This window comes from Schistosoma haematobium, chromosome 6, assembly GCF_000699445.3.
Source record: "Schistosoma haematobium chromosome 6, whole genome shotgun sequence".
In the NCBI taxonomy this organism is placed as follows: Eukaryota; Metazoa; Platyhelminthes; class Trematoda; order Strigeidida; family Schistosomatidae; genus Schistosoma; species Schistosoma haematobium.
In genome coordinates this window covers 1,200,244-1,218,808 of record NC_067201.1, presented here as the reverse complement: position 1 = coordinate 1,218,808, position 18,565 = coordinate 1,200,244, and the positions used below count along the sequence as shown (strand labels likewise).

General features: G+C 35.6%; 1 protein-coding gene across 2 annotated transcripts in view; it reads right to left on the bottom strand.

Moving 5' to 3' along the window:
* Positions 1-18,565, bottom strand: part of HIAT1_1 (Hippocampus abundant transcript 1 protein) — a 55,371-nt gene that overhangs the window by 7,649 nt on the left and 29,157 nt on the right. For both annotated transcript variants that reach the window (XM_051216638.1, XM_051216637.1), the window contains one exon: positions 6,005-6,097. Coding sequence is in view for 1 of the 2 variants with exons in the window: in XM_051216637.1 (XP_051065226.1) it covers positions 6,005-6,097 (93 nt within the window). In the remaining variant the exon portion in view is untranslated. The remainder of the gene's footprint in view (positions 1-6,004; positions 6,098-18,565) is intronic.

The window sequence follows — 18,565 nt, the reverse complement described above, 5'->3', positions numbered from 1 at the left end:
TAAAAACCCTAATGAATAACACAGTAATGATAAACTTATTGTTATTGATGTTTGAGACATGATTAAATGACTGACGTTTGTACTGATAATTGAGTAAATACTTGACAATTGATTATGTAATTCATTTTTATTAATGTATGGTATATTACATAATGATTATCTTATAAATCAAACATTCCAGCTTTTATATTCATTTAAACCTTTAATGTATAAATGTACATAAAAACAATATACAGAGATTGTATTAATTAGATCAGAGATTATGACAACTACAAGGTATATCAATCTACAAAAGTAGGGTTCTTAAATGAACACTTCTCAAGGCTTGAACTTGAAGATTTAATTTATGAACATTGATGATTATTTAATTAGCCTTGGTTTGAGACACTAACATAGGATATACAATGTACATGTGATGAGTAGAACGCTTTTCGCATAGATACGTTAAAAGTACTATAATACTTGAGGGTATTTTTTTATTTATTTTATTTGAACACATAAATATTGGTACAAAAAGGAACCGAATAGATATGCGCCACACAGATCTCATTCGATATGTGTGAGGGCTGTGATACTGCCCAGGTGCGGAAACCGAAGCAGGTGGTTTTCTTAAGGGGCCACACCCGGAGCCTTCGACCTGAAGGTCTGATTCACAAGGCAATTGAACAACTTTGGGAGATGCAGTTCCATAGTAGACGGTGACCAACGATTGGTTCATATACCATTTGTTCCCGCACGATACTGGAGCTCATGTGCACCACTGGTTTGAAATCATGGTTTTCCAACTCCCTTAGGTGGACTCTCCATATCCACCAACCCAGTTAAAGCCGGTGCCGGACATTCACTATTCATCCTCTGAATTTCGTAAACAACACTCGTTGTGCGAGAAGGCAATGAGTAGGAATTTCCTGGCAGTGACTGTATACGCATGGCCATGTGACAGTATTTGAAGAGGGAGAGCGGACTCTCACTACCCTCGGCCATACTAGAGCATTCGGGAGCAAACCAACCTTGATCGCACTAGCAATTACGATTTGATAGTTTAATCATGAACCCATGATACAAAATATTCACTGTTGTTGTTTCTTTTTTAAAAAGATATTCACAAATTGATGTTGATTCATCAGAAGAATTAACATTTAAACTTTAATAAATGAATCATTACAAGATCATCCGATCATATGAAAGACCTTTATAAAAGATAACTAGTTGGGAAAATGCTTAAGAAGACGTCAGTTTATGTTATTGCATTGTAAAATAAAAAGAACAATGTACAGAAATAGGAACTATTGATCCATCACAACCCCTTGGTTATAATCTCTTAGTCTTGATCGATAAGAATGCATCAGCAAATGACATTGTAGTTTATCAGTGTAGGGTTGTGGAGATTGTTAAGTTATTGATTGAGATCATGAAACGATTGATGTTAGACCACCATTGAAAACGTGGAAGCACTGGACGACCGTTTCGTCCTATTGTGGGACTCCTCAGCAGTGCGCATCCACAATCCCGCTCGCGGGATCCGACTAACTTCGTGAGAGATTTCTCGGAGTTCTAGTGAGAAGACGTGACCATTTGAGCTAATCAGTGTCGGGTAGGCACAGGTATTTACTTCAGTAAAATGGAAAATGGTCGAGCAATTTTGTGGATTGGTTGAGGTTAGAAATTAATACCGTTTGATGCCGGCCAGCTCAGTGGTCTAGGTTAAGCGTTCGCATGAGAGACTGAAGGCCCTGGGTTCGAATCCCGCGAGCAGGATCGTGGATGCGCACTGCTGAGGAGTCGCGCAATAGGATGAAACGGTCGTCCAGAGCTTCTAGGTTTTCAATGGCGGTCTAACATCAGTCGGTTCAAGATCTCAATCAATTTTAGTTTATCACTTAAATCTTAGTTTCATCTCAGATTAGTTATTATTTTGTTTAACTACCAACTAAGAAAATTGTACGCTTATTATAAATGTAACTAACACTTTCATTGATTTATTTTATCTTATTTCTACTCAATGATTCGTATGGGTAGGTTTAAATTTCCTTTAACTTTCTAACTGATTAGATAATCTTACGTTTTTTGCACTGATTGTATAGAAGAAGTAAATTTATATGGATGATCCTGATCAATAAACCAGAATAAAGACAGTGGTTATTGGTTATTTAAAATACAATGATGAATAGCTCGTCGAAAGCTAATATTTTGCTTTTTAGACAATAAAAACAAACATCATGAAGCTAAATAGAATTGAGACAACTTTGAACACTTCTTAGAATAATGATGTAAAATTTATTAATTTTTTTTTAGGAGAAAATACTAGAAATTGGAATTCTCGTGTGTTGTAAGGTAGATTGAAAGTTCTTGAGGTGGTGCCCAACTTTATGGAAGTACTAAACACACTTATATCCATTTATTTGTATACTGTAAGAAATAACTCTTATGAAAAGTTTCATTATTCATGTCTAAACTTTTTATTACTCATAATTTGATCGCATTTTTATTAGGAAATGCTTCATTACCATGACACATTTTTATTAGCTAGTTGTCAGTCGAAGACAACGATGTCATTGAAAACTGGACTGAACCATATTGATAGATGTAGATCACCTAGTTGGAGTCTGCATGATTATCGTAATCAATGGTTAGAGGCTTTGAATGATATCGCTTGAATTGGTCTGGAATCGTGCAGGTGAATCCATTCATTGTCTTCCTTTGAATTCTGAGCTTTTAAATTCTTAATTTTGTTTCAATAATTTATATTTTGTTTTAGAGCCATATCTTCGATGCCTAATTTTTCTTATTACCGCTGATACTATTACTACCTCTACTATTCTAAGATTTAAACAGCGATAATGGGGTACGAGAATTTGAACCGATCTATATACATATCATGCTCAATGATGTGATCGATTGACTGAGACTCGTACTGGATCCAACACAAAATGATTTATTTATATTGACACCATAACCACTAATGATATGAGTAATAATAAAAAAACTCCGCCTGTAGCTCTTCCAGAGTTATTGCCGGTCCCAAGCCGAACAATGTGGGAGACCGGGAAGACCAGTCTAATAGCAACGGAAATGAAGAGATACAGCTTGGCAGTACTGGGAATCAGCGAAACCCACTGGACCCAAGCTGGACAGAAAAGGCTAGCTACGGGAGAGATGCTACTATACTCCGGTCACGAAGAGGGAAATGCTCCACACACTCAGGGAGTTGCTCTAATGCTGTCCAAAGTAGCACGAAATGCACTTGTAGGATGGGAATCTCACGGATCCAGATTCATCAAAGCATCATTCAAAACAAAGAAGGAGGGGATCTTAATGAATATTATTCAATGTTATGCACCCACCAATGATAGCAACGACGACATTAAAGATCAATTCTACGAGCGGCTACAGTCAATCGTAGAGAAGTGCCCAAGAAACGACCTCACCATTCTGAGATCTAAACTCAAAAGTCGGAATAAACAACAGCGGATATGAAGATATTATGGGACGACATGGACTGGGTGAGAGAAACGAAAATGGAGAAAGATTTGCGAATCTGTGTGCATTCAACAAATTGGTCATAGGAGGCACAATATTTCCACACAAACGTATACACAAAGCTACATGGATCTCACCGGACCACACTACAAAGAACCATATAGATCATATCTGCATCAATAAAAAATTCCGAAGGACAATGGAAGATGTGAGAACCAGGAGAGGAGCTGACATAGCTTCAGATCACCATCTAGTTGTAGCCAATTTAAAACTGAAGCTAAAGAAGAACTGGATAACTGGACAAACAGCACTACAAAGGTTTACTACAGCCTTCCTTCATGATACTAACAAACTCAATGAATTCAAGATAGCTCTCAACAACAGGTTCCAAGCTTTACAGAATCTACTGAAGGAAGAAGAAACTACCATGGAGGACAACTGGAAAAGTATCAAAGAAGCATTAACTTCAATGTGTCAAGAGGTTCTGGGTCTAAAGAAGCACCATCATAAGGAATGGATCTCTATAGAAACACTGGACAAGATCAATAAAAGGAAGAACAAGAAGACAGCAATTAACAACAGCCGAACACGAACAGAGAAAGTCCAAGCACAAGCTGAATACATAGAAGCAAACAAGCAAGTGAAGAAGAGCATTAGAGCCGAAAAGAAGAGATACGTGGAAGAACTAGCAACGACGGCGGAAAGAGCTGCAAGGGAAGGAAATATGAAACAACTTTACGATACAACGAAGAAACTAGCAGGGAAATACAGTAAGCCAGAGAGACCGGTCAAAGACAAAGAAGGCAGGCCAATCACTGAAGTTCAACAACAGCAGAACAGATGGGTAGAGTACTTCGAGGAACTCCTGAATAGGCCGGCTCCAATGAATCCACTGGACATCGAAGTAGCGCACACAGATCTTCCTATAGATGTCAATCCATCAACGACGGAAGAAATCAGAATGGCCGTCAGACAAATCAAGAGCTGGAATGCAGCACGACCCGACAACATGCCAGTTGAAGCACTGAAGTCAGACATCGAAGCAACCACAAGCATGCTTTATCTTCTATTCAAAAAGATTTGGGAGGAGAAACAAGTGCCGATGGACTGGAAAGAAGGACACCTCATCAAGATTCCAAAGAAAGGAGACCTGAGCAAATGTGAACACTACAGAGGCATCACACTACTGTCAGTACCAGGAAAAGTCTTTAACAGAGTTTTGCTGAACCGGATGAAAGATGCAGTAGACGCCCAACTTCGAGATCAACAAGCTGGATTCCGTAAGGACCGGTCGTGCACAGACCAAATTGCGACAGTGCTGATCATTGTCGAACAATCAGTTGAGTGGAACTCATCACTGTACATCAACTTCATTGAGTATGAAAAGGCATTTGACAGTGCAGATAGGAGGACGTTATGGAAACTTCTTCGACACTTCGGAGTTCCTGAGAAGATTGTCAATATTATCCGGAACTCATATGACGGACCACAGTGCAAGGTCGTGCATGGAGGACAGCTGACAGATGCATTCCAGGTAAGGACCGGAGTCAGACAAGGCTGTCTACTCTCCCCCTTCCTTTTTCTTCTGGTGGTTGACTGGATTATGAAGATCTCGACGTGTGAGGGAAAACGTGGAATACAATGGACAGATCAGAATCAATTATACGATTTGGACTTCGTAGATGACCTGGCCCTCCTATCACGTACACACGAACAGATGCAGATGAAGACAGCCAGTGTAGCGGCAGTCTCTGCATCAGTAGGCCTCAGCATACACAAAGGGAAAACCAAGGTCCTCAGATTCAAAGCGGAAAACAGCAATCCAATCACTCTTGATGGCAAAACTCTGGAAGATGTAGAGTCCTTCACATAACTAGGAAGCATCATCGATGAACAAGGAGGCTCAGATGCAGACGTAAAGGTGAGGATTGGCAAAGCAAGGGCCGCATTCCTTCACTTGAAGAACATATGGAACTCAAAACAACTTTCAAACAATATCAAAGTGAGAATCTTCAATACGAACGTCAAGGCAGTTCTACTGTATGGAGCTGAAACTTGGAGAACTACAACAACCATCATCAAGAAAGTACAAGTATTTATAAATAGCTGTCTACGCAAGATACTCGACATCCATTGGCCGGATACCATCAGCAACAGCCTTTTGTGGGAGAGAACAAACCAGCTTACAGTTGAAGAAGAAATTAGGAAAAGACGATGGAAATGGATAGGACATACATTACGCAAATCGTCAAACTGCATCACGAGACAAGCCCTAACCTGGAATCCTGAGGGAAGGTGGAAAAGAGGAAGGCCGAAGAACACATAACGTCGGGAAATAAAAGCAGATATGAAAAGGATGAATAACAACTGGAAGGAGCTGGAACGGATTGCCCAGGACAGGGTTGGATGGAGAATGCTGGTGAGCGGCCTATGCTCCTTCACGAGGAGTAACAGGCGTAAGTAAGTAATAATAATACCAATGATAATCATCTAAGAATTTAATTTTAATCATAACAATACTCACTTCTTGTAAAAGTTGTACAGTATCAGATACTAGGGAGTTACTCTTATCTTTGTTGATTATATGTACACCTGATGTATGTTCATTGAGATCAACCTGTGTAAAAAAAGAAAATTTAAGTATATACATATGCGATAATATTTTCAATAGTGTATTTCTTAGTCAATTGGTCATAGAAAATTAACAAGGATCTGTATTATGAATACATAAAACTGATATAAGTTATTGTTATCTGTAAGTGTAATTCAAAGAGTAAACTATCAAGATGAATAGTAGGCGATATAGAAATACCATTAAATGTTGATGAAAAAGGTTTACCCACGTATGGGTCAACCAACATAAACAGCAAATATGACAATATCTATTTGACAACAATTGTTCAGGCAAGAAATCTGTCTATGTAAAATCAAGTATACAACATTATAGCACTTGATTAGTTATCTAGGACTGTCCAGTTCAGAAAATCAGTACTGAATTGTTATATCCGAACGAAGAATAAATGAGTGGTAACTACTAGGGATTATTTATGGACAATTATTACATATATATTCTTATTGGATAATTATTAAGTAACTAGATTATATCTACATTCATATTCCTTTTATCATAAGCTTTCATTTGACCAATTGGCTACTGTTATACGATTTACCATCCTCAATTTATTCCCACTTTTGGCTTGATCTTGAATAATTGTTATTTTTCATTTTATGGTGTGAGGTGGTCTGGCCTGTTTGTACATAAACCACGTATGTCTGAAATATACAAATCACACAGTGCAGGCTGATATTCGTGTTCTGGACTGAACGAACTGGGTTAGGAGAGAAGCTACTATACATACAGAGGACCACTAAAGACTCTGAGTTGACACAAGGTTGTTAGTGCTGGTTGGTGTATCAGTGGTTCAGCACAGGGACAAGGTCATATAAGCCGGTGTTCTGATTGGAGATTCTGTCATGTGATAATTGACAGCGCCATAAGCCATGACATGAATATATATTGCAAAGTGAAAAATATAATTCATTTTATAATTTGCATCAGGGATTGATTTTAGTTAGACAACCATTGAGAATGAAGAAATACTGGACATCTCTTTCATCCTAATATGAGACAATTTGTTAATGTACGTCCATAACCCCAAAATGGATCGAGCAAAGGATTTCCGAGACTCGTGTCGAGCTTAATTAATTTGTCCACCAATCAGAATACGACTTATACAATCTTAGCACTATGCCAAACCAATGACGTTCAACCGATATGAGCAGTCTAGCGTCTTTATTGGTCCTATGTCCTGCTAACCCGTCCACTTAGTTCCAGAGCACAATACCAGCTTCTGCAATATGAATCGAATCTTTTATTTCAAACATACTCGGTTTATAATATATCAACCAGACAGGCCACAACGTACCATAAAATAGAAAACAACATTTGTACAAGATTTGGCCAAATGTGGCTGTGAGCGTGGGAGGTAGTAGTCAATAAACTGAACATAGCCTAAGAACCGTAATTTGTACAATAATAAATTATAGGTCAAAATAAAGCTTAGAATAAGAGGAATATAAATATACATAATCTAATTGCTCAATAGTTATACCATAAGAATATATAGATAATATTAGTCCATTAATAGTCCTCGGAAGTTAACCATAATTTATTCTTCACTGGAATATAACAATTGATAGTTAATAACTGCACTTCAATCACATATCCAACTGATTATTGACTTCAAAAAAAATCGTCCATTTTTCAACTGTAAGTTGTATATCAATATAAACTGTAATACATGTAACAACATGTAATGGCTTACTGTGATAGTTTTACTTACTATTATAAGTAAAACAATTTTAACAATGTTTAACTATTCTAATTTTAGACAAATTGAAGAAAAATCTTATATGAACATTATTTTTGTAATCGTTGAAATCGACAAATGATATTCGCTAGACCATCATTGGAAATCTAAGGATATTGGATAGATGTTTTGTTCTAGTGTACGACTACTACTCAGAAGTAAGTATCCATGATTTTTTTTCTCTCAGTTAAACATAATTTTGTTTAGACACATACGCACACAGGCAGACTGTTACCTAAACATTGTACTATTATTATTATCATTATTATTATTATTAATGTTAGTAGTATTTTTCTTGTGATAATGATGATTCTATTAAGATTATCAAGTAGATATGACAATTGAGATCATGAACCGATTGATGTTAGATCACCTTTGGAAACCCGGAAGCACTGGACGGCCGTTTCATCCTATTGTGGAACTCTCCTCAGCAGTGCGCATCCACGATCTCGCTCGCGAGATTCGAACCCTGGGCCTTCGTTCTCGCGCGAGCGGGATCGTGGATGCGCACTGCTGAGGAGACTTCCACAATAGGATGAAACGGCCGTCCAGTGCTTCCGGGTTTCCAAAGGTGATCTAACATCAATCGGTTCATGATCTCAATCAAAAACTTAATAATCTCCACAACCCCTATATTAGATATAATAATGTTTCATTGACTTAATTTCTAACAATGAATGGTTTATCTTGTTTATGCCCTTTTATTCCGAATCTTTACAGGTATTACTAGTATATCACCAACACCAACAACAACAAAAAAATAAATGAGTTGTTTGTAAAAAATTTTTACAATGTAAATCAATCAATAAGTTACAGAGGTGTATAAGTGTGTGTGTGTGTTTATGTGTCTATAGATTTCTGCACATAAATTGGCATAGATACATACGAATACATACAATAATAAAAATAATAATGTGGACTAGAAGTCTATTAGATTTTATTGAAATAATCATGATGTACACACAGATACAACACATACAAACAAACAAACAAACAGACATTGATACAAACTTATCGTGAAATGTACATCAATTGATAAAACTTTTATCTGTCCAAAAGTAGACCGATTGAAAACAAAAAAGAACAAAGAGTAAAAGTACTCGATGAGATGGGAAGGGATTTGTCAAAAGTTGATGACGTCATTTGTTTAAGGTAATTTGTATACATGCTAAATAATATTGTAATTAGGTTGGTTAATGCAAATCAGGGACTGTGTGGTAAAATAGTTCAAGGATGTGATAGATTCGAAATTTGGAATTATCATTAAAGAAGTCTTTGTATCAGATTAGTTTAGATCAACTAATTATGTCTATTGATTGCATGACCTAGTACGGCTGAGAGTTGGGAGAGTCAGCCCTGCCTCACGAAATGCTCTCACATGGCCACGCGTATATAACCTCTGCCAGGGAAGTCCTACTCATTGCCTTCTCCTACAACGAGTGTTGTTTACGAAATTGAGAGGACGAAAACCAAATGTCCAGCGCTTTAACTGGGTTGGTGGACACGGAGAGTTGGAAAACCATGATTTCAAGCCAATGGTGCACATGAGCTTCAGGATCATGAAGAAATAAATGGCCTATGAACCAGTTGTTGGTGACCGGCTACTATGGGACTGTATCTGCTTATGATGCTCCACTGTCATGTGGATCAGACCTTTAGGTCGAAGGCTCTGGGTGTGGCCCCCTAAGGAAACCGCTTGCTTCGGTTTGGGCATTCGGGCAGTATCACAGCCCTCACACAAACCAAATGAGATTTGTGTGGTGCATATGTATCTGGTGTCCCCTTGTACCAATATCCAAATGTTCAAATAAATAAATAAATACTAATAATCGCATGTATTTACGCTTTTATAATCTATTAAGAATCTAATTATACAAACAATCAAGAATAGCACTAAGGTAGTTTGTACACTTATCATTTGTAAGAACAAGAAGTGATTACCATAGAGTTCATATACCAAGTATATTCGGCAATGAAAAATGGTGTCACGAAGACACGACTAATGATAAACATTATTTATCCCAATTTTTTATGAGTAGATGAATAATACATTCAACTGATGAGTCTTAAATTCTACTGTTAACCAAAATCCCCTTCTATTGTATTTGTTTGCTCATTAAGAAGTTTGGTATTTTTGTATGTATATTCGCGTAATATGTTATCGGTCTGGACAACCGGATAATATCACGGCCCACACACAAAATCAAATGACTTGTGTGTATTCAGTGTCCCTATGTATCAATATTTATGTGTTCAAATAAATAAATATCATGTAATCCAGTATATGTATGAAGTGAATCCTAAAGTACCAACTTAATTCACATTTATATGTTAGCATATGCTCACTAGAGGTATAACCTCAATACTCCTCACTCGGGTATTCCACGAAACGTAGTGAATTCTTCGAAGGCACCCGTGATCTACAGTCTATGTGTGTCTTCTTTCACAGATCGTGTTACACAACCATAGACTATAGGAGAGCGGATTGCCGTGCAGTATACACACTCTCTGTTTGACAAACAAATATCTCGCCTTTACCACAAATGATGCAAGCTAGCAAATACCAAGCGTTCGGAATCCGTGAGGATATATATATACATATATATAAACCTTGATATACACATATTTATGTGAGGAAGTTAAAATTGACAAAAGAAAAATGCACAAACATATAGGTATGGTAACTATAGGCATTGTCCTTGACCTTGCAATTAAATGTATTTTGCTATTGTCTCTTTTTATTCATGAAGTCTTTTATTTCGTGCATAACTTTTTCAACGAATATTTGATAAAACCACCCACATACATGTTATTAATTACTAAGCCGAAATTTTGCACAGAGATAAAAATATACACATTGGAATGATGTTTGCTAAGTACAGACGATTGATTCATCATAATGCTCTTGTTGATTCACACACAAACATACAAATAAAACAACCATATGATTGACATGAAAATGATTAGAGAACAAAGAATTAGTTTTAATTACTAATTTTATATGTGAGTTTATTCATCCGGTTTACCAATGTTGAATAAACATGCGGTAACCAGCATTTCAAGCTAATTTCCCGTTTGTTTAAGTTAGCAATGAACTTAAGAGCTAAAGTTATCCATATATGCATGCTATAAACACGTCAGTGTAGTGCATTCGAACACTCCAGATTCAATGAAAATTCAAGGGGTGGTTGAAATTAAATGTTATATGAACATCATATTCTTTTGTACAGTAATCACCAATTCAATGAACGTAAAAAGCATGAAAAATATTGGATGCCGTACACTTATTGAAAGGCGGATGAATAAACTGAGATATTTTTCTCGAAGGTCAGTAACTCGCATAATGATCTTTTAATTAAAAAGGTGAATAGACCGAGGTATGATTTGGAAAGGAGCAATCGTGACAAAAAAGATTGTAGTTAAGTGAAAATGCAAACCAACAGCATTACAATATTAAGTATGAGGGGAAAATTACTTTCAAATTGTACACAACCAATTATATAATTATGTGCTTACACAAGTGACTAACTAGATGTACATCTCTGGAAGATCAAATAGGGTGAAAGCCATAGCCGGTTATTGAATCAACTTGTGCTAATACATCAAAGTACGTAAGATGTGTTAAATTCTACCAAATTGGCTTAGATCGATGTTTGACATTTTATGGAGATGTTAGGGTATACCCATTGATAAGGAGTGGGAAACTAATTTATAACTCTAAGTAAGACTAATTGTTGTATACATCTTAAAGTGTAGACAGAATCAAATTATACCAGTTTAAAAGTAACTTGCGGTTTAAAATGTAACAACATACCAGTTGAAATGGTGTTAAAACGGAGTAGAAATTAATGTTAGTCAAACATTACTTTGTAAAGATCCAGATTGATTACACGACTGTTGGAGTTGACTTTTACATACTGAAACAGAGTGTGAGCTAGTTCAGGGTATAAAAACTGCTTTTAATATGTGATTTACATCTATCTTGACAAGGAAACACTAAACATGTTTAAGGTTTACCAGCCCACATTAGTTATGGTATCCATTTTTGCTTAAGAAATCGTACAGTGAATAGTGTTTAGTTCAGATAAAGCGTTACATTTCGTTGAAAAGATAAGTACTTTGAGAAATTAAAACAAGTTACTTTGGTTTAGGAGACTGGATTTTATCAAACAAGTCAAATTCTAACTTAATCCACCGTGCTAACTGAAGTAGGATGATAACCAGAGATGGATGATGATCACCAGTGGAATCCAGGACGTGAGTTTCCTACTATTTGGAACTCGCCAGTTGAATGTCCTAGCATCCCAGAGTTGATATTTACTTCAAGAATCGAACCCAGTGCCAAGATATATGTGAAAAACATCCACCGCATTGCACAACCCGGTAGCTATCCGAAATCAGTAGCTAAATGGATAGTGCGACGGCGTTTGAAACGAAAGGTACTGGGTTTAAGTCTCAGAATAAACATCAACTCTGGGACGTTGGAACATACAGCCGATGAGTCCTACGCAGATCAAGACGCACGTCCTGGATTCCAGCTCTGCTTATAATACTTGAGAATTAAAGGACTATCGAGGCAATCCACACATAATGCGCATATGTCAATACGAGACTGACTAATTGCAGTCCTAAACGTCAATGGGAAGAAGAATGATGTCTGAAGAGAAAAAGCCAAAAAGTACGCAAATCTAATCAAAATACACAATACAAATATTTATGATATTTTCTTGTGTTTGAATTTACAATAGGAATTTCCTGCGAGAGATTAACAGATGCAGCGCAACAACTATCATTAATTTTCATTTTGGCCATACTACATAATGGCAGAAAGAGATACAATACTGACAAGATGAACAATAAAGGAGTAGCAATATTGGTAGTATAAATGAGAATAAGAACGATAAGTTCTGTCGCCAACCAGTGGTCACGATAATTACACAGACCCTAACCAGGCAGCTTACACGTACAAAACCGACTCAAATCCATAGTTCACAGCTATATGATTTGGTTATTGTTAGATTCGCTTCAACGTACGCCAAGCAAGATTGCACTTCAAACTGGAGTGTGGTTGGAGATACGTAATGTTTGTCCCAGCATCTCCTTGAAGAGAACATTAGAAATTAGTGATAGGAAACTCGTATTTCACAGTCGATCACGTCAACTACCTAATATCAAAACAATGCTTCCGATGTCGAGTCACATAGACTAACGACCATATTGTAATTTGATCAACAGAATCCGACCGACGTTAAAAGACTAGACAAACATAAATTTAGAATTAAAAATCAGTAGTCATTCCATTGTAACTATTTAAGTGCTACAGACAGTCAGTCGTAAGTCTGAATAGCTTGGTGGTAACATCTCAGATTGTACAGCTGGTTATCGAAGATTTGAATCCTACAGAGAACATCAGTAATGGAATGCTATAAAAAGAATCAAAAATTATTCCAGGAAATCCTGTTGACTAGCTGTCTAACCACTACTAGTACACATGATCCTTCATCAATATCTATTCATTAGTCACTATCATAAAAACAGTTGTGAATTCTAATATGTAAACGGAGACATAAAGAGAATACATAATCAATCAATTAATCCACACTAAAATTGTTAAAATGAAGAGAGAAAAAAAAGAGAAAAAATAAGTAAAGAATTTACAATCAGTTTTCTTTTAAATTCTACATTCATTTCGATAGTAATTGTGAACCACAAATAAAACAAACGACATTTATCTCTATTTTCATCATCCTCCTCCTCCTTCATTGAAACCGAAACACAATTGAATTATAGTAAAATAATTAAGTACATAAAATGAAGAGAAAAGTTGTAACCACAACAACAACAACAACAACAACAACAACAAATAAAAAAGAAATAAAATAAAAAATTAAACATAATTCTTACAAGAGACATGATTTTATTTTGTAAATGTGATGTATGATGAATTTGATAAATGACGATTAGAGTTAGAGATAATAGAAAAAAACGAGAGAAAAGGAAAAAGAACTCGAAAATATAAAAATAGTTACCAAAAATCCAGACAATACGTGCACATGGTAGTGAGCATAATCTGAGAAAAAAAAATGAACAGCGCGCGCACGAGAGAGAGGGAGAAGGAGCACGAGCTCGCTCAGTTAATCAATAGTAGTATATGAATCAATCATAATTGTCTAAGAAAAAGTTAAATAATTAATAGTGTAGACAAGTCATAGACATAGAAACAAAAAGTGAGAGGGACATAAAATAAGCAACAAAAAAAAAGAAAAGTTGTGGTACAGACACATATACACATGTGTAGATATACAGACATAGAAATGTAAAGTGTTGAATAATCCAAAAAGAAAATGATCAGATAAGAAATTAGTTAAGAATACACATCGAGTCTAGGCACATATAGAATATGTAATCAAGGCAACAACAACAAAACCCCCTCAGAAAACTGGTAAGTGATGATAATAATAATAATACACGACAAAGTAGAAAGTTACTAAGAGAAAAAGAACGGAATAACTAGTGGAAATTAATTTTTGTTAATTATAGGGTTTAAATCAATAATAGTAAATTTATGTTTAGATGACAACTATTGTTACTATTGAAGAGAGAGAGAGAGGGAGGGAGGAGAAAAAAATATTTTGAAAATGGTTATTAAATAACATTTTCTGTAAAATGAAGAAAGTAAATAAGAATGTTTGTATGTCATATATACTAAGACAAAGAAGGAACGATCAAAATAAGAAAGTATGATAGATTAGTTAGTTTAGTAATTGAAATGATCAATTATGGAAAGTGTTCCCCCATAGATGTATTTCAATACAATGAAATTACTTGAAAATTATTATATACAAGAAAAAATTAAGGGTAGTGATTCAATTAACCTACTGATTTGTATTAAGTAGTAACATTGGAACATGGAAAATACATAACCTAACTATTGAAAGAAACTAACCATATAAATTCAATTGTTGAATAATGTGTTACAGAATTTCACAGGTTGAAATCACGAGTCAACTGAAGCTAGACCACCATGGAAAACCTGGAAGCACTGGACGGCCGTTTCGTCCTATTGTGGAATTCCTCAGCACTGCGCATCCACGACCTCGCTCCCTGCGAGATTCCAATCCAGGACTTACTGGCTTCGCGCGTGAGCACATAACCACTAGACCACTGAGCCGGCATCCAACGGTGTTAATGTTTAACTTCAACCAATCCACGAAGTTGTGCGACTTCAGGAGATACTTCTGGAGTACTGGTTAGAAGCCGTTACCAGTGGAGTTCAACCAGGTCTGTTGTGAGATACTACCTCACTGAAGATAATGGAGTATGGTGTCGCAACTTCGTGGATTGGTTGAAGTTAGACATTAACACCGTTGGATGGTGGCTCAGTGGTCTAGTGGTTAGGCGCTAGCGTGCGAGACTAATAGGTCCTGAGTTCGAATCCCGCGAGGTGCGGGGTCGTGGATACGCACTGCTGAGGAGTCCTATGCTAGGACGAAACGGCCGTCCAGTGCTTCTAGGTTTTCCATGATGGTCTAGCTTCAACTGACTAATGATCTTAATCATTGAAAATATATATTTGCGATTGTACAGTTTTGAAAATGAATTCGCCGAAAAAGGGAGAACTCTTCGCTGAACTAATCTTTCTTATTGAATAAAATAACTAGTCAAGAACTCATTATATCATGGAGGAAGAATGTAATTGTAAAATGTCAGAGAATGAATTTGAATGAATAAAATCAAACGTTTCACTTGATCATCCAGTTCTAGCTTTTTCAAGGAAATATAATCAAAATGATCGAATGTAAATAAGTATATACTTCTCTGGTTAATTGTATATTAAATAGGTCATCCAATCAATGTTAACAGTATTTAAAGTACATATTAGTTTTAATGTGTAAGAGATATATGGTGTGATTAGATGACCTATTTAGTAATATAATTAACCACAGAAGTATATACTTATTTATATTCGATCATTTTGATGATATTACCTTGAAAAAGCTTAGACCAGATTATCAAACGAAACGTTCGATTTACTTTAAATCCATTCTCTGAGATTTTAAAACTACATTCTTTCACCTTAATGTCTGAAATACATTTGGCAACCAAATACTGTGAAATTATTCGATCAAATTTAGACGCAAGTTCTTATACTCATAATATTTTTACGCTCAGTTGTTAGAGTTAGTTATAAGAAGACATTGTATCAGTTCGTGAAGTCACTATCTCAGTTATGTTAGTAGATGTAGACTATCTGGTTGAGATCTATAGTTTGAGAGCCTTGATGACATGGAACAGAAGTATTTACTCTTTATCTTCATCTCCATGCACAATTCCAGTATTTCTTCATGCATAACAACCAACTATTTTTTAAAACCATATTTCCAATATTGACCCGTTCTCATTATTGCTGTTACTACATTATTTAGATCTCCTTTGCTGTTCATATCTTTGTGCTAATATAGTATGGCAACTTGAACTAACGTACATTTTTGCCGGACTCTACTTTGATAATGACTACCTATGAATCGATTTAATCATTATCACGCTCTAAACGCTTGACTAACCATTCGATCAGGTATGCAAACGGTGCAAAGAAATTGAATGTCGAAATTCAGACAAACATGCTGACAACTCATGCTAATACAAATGTATTCGAATCAATTCAGACAGGAGAATAAGGAAGGTGGATTAAGATAGGTGAATAGTAAGAAAAATACCCCTACAATAGCTTGTCAGCTTACATAGTAGGATTAAAGCATTAGATGATATATTCGACCTTTTTCTAAAAGATTAAGGGTCGTCTTGAAGAAATAAAACTTCATCTATTCCAAGAGTGAAATACCTGTATACCACACACAGACAGGAGAACACCATTGAAAAACAAGAAGTAAATAATTACAAACAACTTTACAAAATACATAATATTTATGTTAGTTTACAGTGTACACAACCGATTATATCCGAACTGTATATACGAATCTCACTATACTTATCTTACTTTTGATATTTGAATAGTTTGAAACTAACTCTCTCTTACACATATACATGGAAAGAGGTGACTTGAGCAGATTCGTATCCTAATAACAACGCTGGTGGAACAATAGGAAATTAGTAATCAGCAATCTACCAGGCTCGAATCCCAACATACCGATTACAGACTAGAGGTAACCAATCACTATCTCTAACCATTTATACATGAAAAGTACTGTTCAAAGTCAAGTGAACATAGTATTTGTACTTGAAAGGAAAAATAGTCGACAATAGACTCCATAATTTTCTACATTCTAACAGAATAATCTTTGAGAAGGCACAATCTATCTAACTTAAAAATGATACCAATAAAGTAATACACAAAAAACACACACGCTGAAACTGACACACAGACATTGAGAGAAACAAGTAGCACAAAAATGATCGATTATATAATAAGTAAGTCAATCTTTATAGAGCGCAAGAAAGAGAATAACACAGACTAGGTCACAAATTTAACTTGACCTAAACATAATTAGATAGAATAGTATTATTTTCTAGTGAAAAAAGCATCAATTAGTCTGGTTATGAAATAGAAAAGATTTTTATCTGTAATATTGAAAGAGAAGTTTATTCATTGAAGAGTGTTTAAAATAAAAAATATCAACGAGACGAAGCGAAATACATAAGCAGTAGTTATGGTCCATATATATAGTTTGGATATTTTTCATGAATAACCAAGCTCATTTGATGAATACCATTGTTCATAGACCAAGAATGAAAATTTTACAAACAATGATTAACTCAACAGTAAAAAACACAATACAACACATTATTGAATAAGTGATGGCTCCAACGTAAAGAAAACATAGGCGAACACTCATACACTTTATCTATTCAGGAAAGTCAACATTCAACAGTCTTCTAATAACCAAGAAATTACTGGATTTTATAATACTGAGTCAAGTAGAGCTAGAAACACTTAGAAAATATGGCAAATTGGTAGATGAAGTAATGAATCTGAATGGATGTGTTACATAAGACCAACCACCGCCTACCTCGATGGGTGATTTTATTTGGCATAGAAGTAGGTTAAAAGAAAGCTAAGAGTGGCCATACAAAGATATGGCATCAGTCCATGAAGTGACTAATAAGTGGATTGGGTGATTTAAGTAGATGCAGAATACCTGATTAGGAGTCCGTGTGATTATTGTAGTCAATGGTTAGAGATCTGAGATGAAATCGCTCAGAAACGTTCCCGATAGCTCACGTGGATTCACATTATGTATTCTTTTAGATCTTGAGTCTCGAAATCTCATTATACTTTTGTTTCTGTATTCAATCTTTCCTACTATTCTGAGATTTGTCTCGAAGTAATTTCATCTTTCTCTGCTAATGTACTGTGGCAACTTGAACTGATACACATATGTAGCAAGATTCTATATCATATTTGACTGACTGGGCAACAATCAGAAAATCAATAAAATATCTGAGCATGATACAACATGGTATGGTTGGGTTACAAATTAAATACACAGCAATAATTAAAAAATAATAATCAATAATGATTACGAAAGTGATGTTAAATATAAAATTGCACTACAACGGATAAAATTCTTCATGTATTTACCCGTTCAAAGAAAAGGTGTGGTATTTTAAAACATAACTTTGTAGATATACTCCACACACACACACACTTAAGATATCAATGTTTTATATACACTACTTAGTAATAACAGTTCATT